We start from the raw sequence: 8195 nt of genomic DNA, 5'->3' as shown, positions 1-8195 counted from the left end.
AAGCACTTTTTCTAAAAAATAAAAATTATAATAACTATTTAATTGATTTCACCCGTTCACTCGTTTCAGATTTATCTTGACAGCAATGATACTCATCAGCATTATCAAAAACTTCAAATGATAACTTGAGTTAAACAGCACCTTGGTAACTTGTTCCGTAATGAGTTGCTGATGCTTTTCCAGTTCAGCCATTCGACTCCTCGCCGTCCTCCGCAAAGCTTTCAAATCATTCTCTCTAAACAATGTAACAGCCAGACTCTGGTCACTGACCAATGTCTGGGAGCAAAGTGCTGACTCGATAGCCAAAGAAGGCGTGTCACCCATAACTTCAGCGGAATCTCCTATTCTGTCTCTTTCTCCAGCTAGAGTCTTTTCTTCTAAAAATTTCACATCTATAAATCTCTCGTTTATCTCAGTAGAGACTGTTAGATGATTTGCATACAACTTAAAATATTAATGATGCACCAGTGACTGTACATCATCAGAGAAGGTCAGTTAGCTAATGAGTCACTCAGATGTCTGAGGAAATCTAAACAAATTACCTCCTTCCTCAGCATCTAGACTGCCGTCAGAGACATCATCATCTGAGTCATCAGCAGCTTCCAGTTCTGCATAGATCTGTATACACAGAATAAACTTGTATATACAACATAGACATATATGTGCATAGATCTGTGCATATAGCATAAACTTGTATACGCATGAACCTTATACGCAGGTTAAACCTATACAAACATACCTTAGTTGCTATATGCAGCAAAGATCTACATATACATAATAAATTTAGAATACATAAAATAAATAATAAAATAATAATACAATAACACAATAAAATACATCTTTGACACATATCTTGACACACGATAAAGCTGTAGCATATCTTGTATGAAATGCAGCGATTGCAAAGTACGCAAAAGTAAAACAAAAAAGGAGACAGTAAATAGGTCATGTTGACACAGATAAGCTTGTCTTGAAATTGTTTCTGATGTCAGTAAATGGTATAAAATGGTGATGCATATGCAGTTGTTCAAAGGAAACTATGATTATAGGTATGTCAGACTACAGATACATACACGAGCTCTAAATGTATCCTCATCCTCTCCAGCTTCTGCATACTCATTGGCTAACTCCGCGAGACTCACAGTGATAGAGGAATCTATTTTATCTGAATGTAAAACAAGACTCGATACAATTGTCTGAGAAACCGCTTGAAAACTCTGTTACACATCATCAGGACTGAAATGAGCGCTGCCATGTTATGTCAGCATGGTTAAGAAATTACCTTGGGTTATTTGAAGTAATTTTGCACACTCTTCTAGTTGTTCATCAAACGCTTCCCGTTGGGATGCGAGTCGAACCTCAAACGCTTCTAAAGCTTTGCTGTCAGATGGAACAACACTAAGCTCGGTAACAGTTGGAGGTGGGTCATGATCATCATCTTCTAATAAGGGTGAGTTGTCATCAAGCTGAGCAAGCTCACGGGTTATCTGTGCCATGAGATCATCATCGACAGTGTCTTCATCATCCATCGTCAATGTTTAAATGGAAACTATGAAATACAGCCACTGAGTGTTTTCACGAGTGACTGCAAAGGCCTACGTAATGAAGTCCAACTTATCATTCATACTGAGGGTAACAGAACTTGTTACTCACAAGTATTTCATAAGGGAATTTGGTTAAATTGAGATAAATGCTGGAGGCAAACTACAAGTGCTTGAAATTTTATTGAATATTTACAACATACAAGCAAGCAGAATATATCAATGAAAGTTCTTACATAGCATAACAGAAAACAGGCAATTAATCGCTTCACCTATAGGTACATGTATGACTCATACTAGAGCCAGAAGGTATTTCTCTTGCTCGGCAGGTTTTCACAAGGCGAAGAAATCCTGCTGCCTTGTATTTATAGTGTCTATACAAAACCTTACTTAGTAGCCTTTCCTTTTATACCTAGAAGAAATATCAGTTAATCTCTCACTTTACCACAGCTCATGTATTACAAATACATGCAGGCCATTTATTCAAATCAGTTTATATTTCTCTGGCTAATTCCCTTTTGGATAATCAAATAATTGGATTCAGATTCGTGGTTATTTATAGTATTTTGATCTTTAAAATTTTCCAAGCTTACACCTTGCTGGCATGTATTAGTTAATCAAAATCTACTATATAAACGGCAATCGTTGCCTGTCTGTCTATCTATCTATCTATCTATCTATCTATCTATCTATCTATCTATCTATCTATCTATCTGTGTGTCTGTCCGCTTTATAGAGTACCGTACTTTTCCGACTATTAGCCGCTACTTTTATATAAGGGCGTGTCTATTCTGCGGTTTTTTTCACCGCTAGGGCGCATTAACGGTAATCTCCGGTTAGTTCACGCCTCTATTATAATACGTAACCTGCTATTCATCGTAGGGATGGACGATAAATACTGATATGCTAATAGTATGAGTTGTCTTCTCGATATATTGAGTCACCGATAACTCCCAAATATGAGCAGTATAAATAAATTACCGTATATGGCGGTCTTTTTTTTTCGATTCGATCGTTAGTTAGTTAGTAATCTTTTATTTTGCTGATAACAAAATAACAAAAAGCCTCTATTTGCAGGCATATTATCCAATAAAACGGAAACTGTAGAAGAATCCTGAATGCAAGATAGTAGTGAACAATTCATATTTAGTTTGAGATTATTTGTGTAAAAGTTGAAAGAAAATTTACATGAGAGGATGACTTCTAATAAGTAATGCAGGATAGCTTATACAAAGATAAATTGATTGATATCTCCACTACTTAATAACGTTGGATTTGCCGCTGTTCGTGATAGTGGGTCATGTTCATTTCCTTCAGCAGCCGAGTTACTAATTTTTTTCCAGCTATGAGTAGGCCTACTGTAACTTACTATTACAGAACTTTCACGAGTACTCCGAGGGTTGCGATACGCTATTGTGAAAAGAAAGAGAGCAGCTGCTATCGACTTACTGTCACCCTGCATCAGCCATGACCAGCTATACGTCGCCTGCTCAAAAGTAGGCACACGCCGAAAACTGTTTCTTCATACGCCCGACAGAAAAACCAAAAATGTTGTCTATCCGCATGTGTTGCGTTGAACTAAGGGAGAGAGAGAGGGAGAGAGAGAGAAAGGGAGAGAGAGAGAGCGAGGAGGAGAGGGGGGAGAGAGAGAGAGGGAGAGAAGGGGGAGACGGAGAGCGAGGAGGAGAGGGGGGGAGAGAGAGAGAAGGAGAGAGAGGGAGAGGGGGAAGAGGGAGGGAGAGGGAGAGAGGGGAAAGAGGGAGCGAGGAGGAGAGGGGGGGGGAGAGAGAGAGAGGGATAGAAAGGGAGAGAAAGAGGGAGAAGAGAGAGGGGAGAAAGGAAGAGAGAGGGGAGAAAGGGAGAGAGAGAGGGAGAAAAGGGGAAAGAGAGGGGGAGCGAGGAGGAGAGGGGGGAAGAGAGAGAGAGGGAGAGAAAGAGGGAGAGAGAGAAAGGGGGAAGAGGGAGGGAGAGAGGGGAGAGAGAGAGGGGGAGAGAAGGGGAGAGAGAGGGAGAGGGGAGAGAGAGAGGGGAGAGAGGGAGAGAGGGGAAAGAGGGAGAGAAGGGAGAGAAGGAGAGAGAGAGGGAGAGAAAGAGGGAGGGAGAGGGGGAAGAGGGAGGGAGAGAGAGGGGAAAGACGGAGAGAGGGAGAGAGGGGAAAGAGGGAGAGAGAGAGGGAGAGCGAGGAGGAGAGGGGGGGGAGAGAGAGGGAGAGAAAGAGGGAGAGAGGGGAGAGAGGGAGAGGAGAGAGAGAGGAGAGAGACGGAGAGAGGGGAAAGAGGGAGAGAAGGAGAGAGAGAGGGAGAGCGAGGGGGAGAGAGGGAGAGAAAGAGGGAGAAGAGGGAGAGAGAGAGAGAGAGGGGAGAGAGGGAGAGAGAGGAAAGAGGGAGAGATGGAGAGAGGGAGATGTAACTGCATATTTGGAGTTGTTTTACGGTATGAAAGCCAACTCTCAATAAACCTTATGCTGCCCGTGAATCTACTCCTGTAGACGGGTAATGCAGCTAGTAGCTATATATACACGAACATCGGCTGGAACAGTTATTGATAAGAAACTAGTTGAATAGTATATAAATACCATATTTATATCTACTACGATTGTTTAACTTTTCCAGTTTATTGCTACAATGTTACAGCAACCTATTGGCGGATTTGATCTCAAAAACATTGAAAGCACAACATAAATAGTTTAGCTATGATTGAAGAGTAATGAAAATTCATTTTCCATCTTTAATGTTTGGCACAAAAGGCTGTCAGTGTTTCATGCAGGAATGAGAGCTCCGCATTAAGAGCCCCGGTAGCGTTAATATGATGCTATTTCATTAGTATGACTTTTGCCTATTTTCATACATATTGTTTTGTTCTCTCTACTAACAGAATACATGAAAATGTTAAAAACTGCAAGTTCAATAAAGGTACATCAAAATATTTTCAAGTTCCATCCACAGTAATGTTCTGTTAGATTTCTTTGTATCTTCAAGTTATTTATATCTACACGTAAATGCTGGATAAAATTGATAAAGATTCCATAGGCTTTAGCCTTCCATTTACACTAAATGCATTGGCAAAACTAATTTACATTTAAGTTGTAACAGGTTTATATGGCTCATGATTAAAAATGATTATAACAAATACAGATTAAAAGAACTGTCAACGAAACTTACTGCTGCAACAAGTTAAGAATAAAACACACAAAAGATGTTATTACACAATTAAGACTATAGGGTAATTTAAAAAGACAAAAGAAAAGCTCTCTGAAAAATTATAAAAGTTTTCAGCAAATTGAAAAAGACTAATTCCATCTCTCAAAATCTTAGTGCCAAGCTTGTCAAATTGGGTGGACTAATATTCACTGGTTCAAATAAAAAGCTCAGAATTATCTGCTTTTTCACAATTTATAACATGATACAGTGAAGTGAATCCCCGTGATAAGTGAAGGCGAGTCACATAAGTGAAGCGTATTAACTGTTTAGTAAAACCAGTAAATATGAACCTCAGCTCTGCATCATTCGTGGGGCTAGCCATAAATATAGCATACACATAAATATTAAGAAAAACAGTAAAAAACCACTTTGAGTATGCTACACAATTAAAAAAGTAAGCCACAAAAATTTGATGATGATCAATCAAGAATAGCCTACTCTAGCGCAAGCCAGACATGAGTGCTTTACCGATACAACCTTCTTTAAAAGGTGCGTTATATCGAGATGCACAAAACATGCATACATGCTTACATATCTTAGTTCTTTCAGAAGTTTGCATGGTTTAATATTCGTTAATTGATTTTGCAAAAAAGATTCTTACAATAGATTTGAATTGTTTGTGAAAGATCAGTCCTTAACTCTGGTTATTTTGTATCTAAACCCAAAGCCTTAGTCTTGTTATTAGCACAAAACAAGATTTGAATCGAAGGCAAAATAAATAAAAGAACATAAGACATTGATTGTGCTTTAAGCCTGTTTCAACTTAAGCTTTGTAAATGCTGTAAAATAAAACTTGAACTGACAGCATAATAGCCATAATGAAGACTTGATATTTAAGTTTATTACGAAGAATTTATATATCTACACTGGTTCCTCTAGCTCTCTTGGACCAAAAACAAAATACATTGCTTACCTGACTAATGATAATATCAGTACAAACAAAAACGTATAAAATATATTGCATTTATGGTAGTAGCCGCTACTTAGCTTCTGGAAAGTCAAAAAATTATGAAATGCACAGCTAACCGAAGCCCAATAAGAAAAAGTCGTTTCACTTTGTCTAGCAACGACGGGAAGTGTAGGTATGCCAAAAGGCTAACTGCGGATAGAATGGCGCAGATAAAATCGTAATTTCATAAACTTGTGTTTTATTAGTCATGATAAGATTAACGGGCCGATAGCTAAAACCCTTAGACAAACATACTAAATGATCATTCTAACAGCTAAAACAGCAGAATACTCATTCGTTGGAGATAAGCTAAGATTTAACTACCTGGTTTTATTGTTTATCGCGAATGTGTCCATTTGGAAGGTTATGTAATTTTAAGAGCTTATTATGGAGTATAGCAAGCATGTGCACATGTTACACTGTTTGTTTGAGACCATTGAATTCTGCAAATGAATTTAACACCTATTTTCATCACAGGCCATAGTGTACATGCGTGGAGAGTTGAGAAAATTTGCTACGGGTTCAATCATTATTCAATTAAATATTGGTTCCACGAGCGATATAGTTAAACGTTCGTATCGACTGATGTAAGATTAATTAATCAGTTGTTGCGGATTAGAGCGATGATTGAGATTCATTTCTAGTCATCGATTTTTTACCGGAAGTGCTATTTTATCTCACGAGGTCAGAATAGGATCTCAATTGCTTGAAGGTCAACACTAGGTCATCCAGGTTAACTATAGGTAGTCAGGTTAACATCTCCGCCTTCCTATAAGTTCTATATGATTGTCAAAAAAAGGTTATAGCTTGCTATATGTAATGATTATGGTTGCTGTATAATAAATCTGTTTGTAGAGTATTCTGTTGTTTGTGTTAGGTTCACGGATAATGGAAGTTGATAAACTAAATAATTAGTGAGACAGTCAGTTTATTCTTCAACTTCTGTCGCACACTTTAATCCAGAGAGTTGAAAGTGATTGTGCTTACTACTCAAATATAACGATTATCTGTGCATGATTACTAAAATAATAATTCACAATAAACCGGATGTGAGTCCACATTCGAATAGTATAAAAACGAATGATGGGAGGATAACTCAAGTCCTGAACATCTCCTTTCAAGTAAAATTGAAATAAGCAGATTAAAAGGTTGAACTGTTGTAAGTTGTTTAGTATTCAACAAAGAAGTAATACAGTGTTTTGCCATCTTAGTTGCCATCTACCTATTTTTGACTTCCACTTCAACATAGCGAGTCACAGCAAGCTTTAAAAACAGCAACTAGAAAAATTGTTGCTTATCCATCAATTATTCTCAAGCTTTTAAAAATAAGTTGGCATGAAATTAAAAAAAAAGCAATAATGTTGATTATAATTACAATATTTTTTTAAGTCTTATTACAGAAATTTTTGAACAAAACACATCTTTGGCTAAACACACAAAAAGTGCTAAGTCTACTACACCCCGAAAGCCTTGGATTAGTTTGACACCATTATACAAAATTCAACAAAAGAATAATATGTTTGAAAGATGTGAACTTGCTCCTCTAAATTTTAAGCTTTCCAAAAATCGTAAGCAATTGAAAGACTCTGTAAACAGATCTGTAGAGACAGACTACTTTGAAAAAATGCTAGAAACTATCTCGGCCAGTGTTATGTGGAAATTGCTAAACAATAATTTTAACCTTGATGCTTCTAAACAGAACTCAAATCGTGTCCCAACCAAAGTGCCATTAATAATCCGCCTTGTGATACAGACATTGCTAACACGTTAAACTTGCATTTCACAACTATAGAAAATAAATTGGCAACTCAATTGGATAAGAGTCAATTATTAATAAAAAATCCCAACTCTTACATAAAGTTGAACGATGATGGAGAATCAATTTCCTTTACATTTAGATATGCGGGTGTAAATGATATAGGACTAATAAGGACTATAGAAGGACTAATAAAACAAATTAATGTAAACAAATCCTGGGGTTCAGACGGACTATCGGCTTTATTTGTCAAAAACCTTGTTCAGATATTGTTACACCCTTATGTTTTCTCATTAATCAAAGTTTAAAACTGATATTTTTCCATCTAATTTAAAACATGCTATAGTAACCCATTATATAAAAAAGGTGATGTGAATCTATGTGATAATTATCGTCCCATTTCAGTACTTACAATCTTTAATAAAATACTTGAAACTTTTGTGAACAACCAATTGCTATGCTTTTTGAAAAGTCATAACATTTTATCTTCTCACCAATACGGTTTCAGAAAACAACTATTTACAGCTGATGCCCTTGCAAAGTTTGAAAATCAGACTTTACAAGCCTTTAGTGAAAGGAAGTGTGTGTTAGGAATTTTTTGGATTTCAACAAGGCTTTTGATACCATCAATCATAACATTCTGACAACAAAACTTGAAAAACTTGGCTTTGACACACATCTTGTCAATGTTTCAAAAGTTATTCAACAAACCGAACACAACCAAATAAGATTTAAAATAGCATTTCTTT

General features: G+C 37.0%; 1 protein-coding gene across 1 annotated transcript; it reads right to left on the bottom strand.

The window, feature by feature from the left end:
• Window positions 1-226: 226 nt before the first annotated feature.
• LOC137390531 (uncharacterized) lies at window positions 227-1529 on the bottom strand. Its single transcript, XM_068076885.1, has 5 exons — window positions 1283-1529; window positions 1074-1165; window positions 543-618; window positions 271-377; window positions 227-235 (listed from the first exon to the last, which is right to left on the bottom strand). Exons 1-5 carry the CDS (start codon window positions 1527-1529, stop codon window positions 227-229), a joined length of 531 nt encoding a protein of 176 aa, XP_067932986.1.
• Window positions 1530-8195: the final 6666 nt, after the last annotated feature.

This window comes from Watersipora subatra, chromosome 1, assembly GCF_963576615.1.
Source record: "Watersipora subatra chromosome 1, tzWatSuba1.1, whole genome shotgun sequence".
Lineage (NCBI taxonomy): Eukaryota > Metazoa > Bryozoa > Gymnolaemata > Cheilostomatida > Watersiporidae > Watersipora > Watersipora subatra.
The sequence above is the reverse complement of the archived record's forward strand: the minus strand, read 5'-3'. Positions and strand labels throughout refer to the sequence as shown.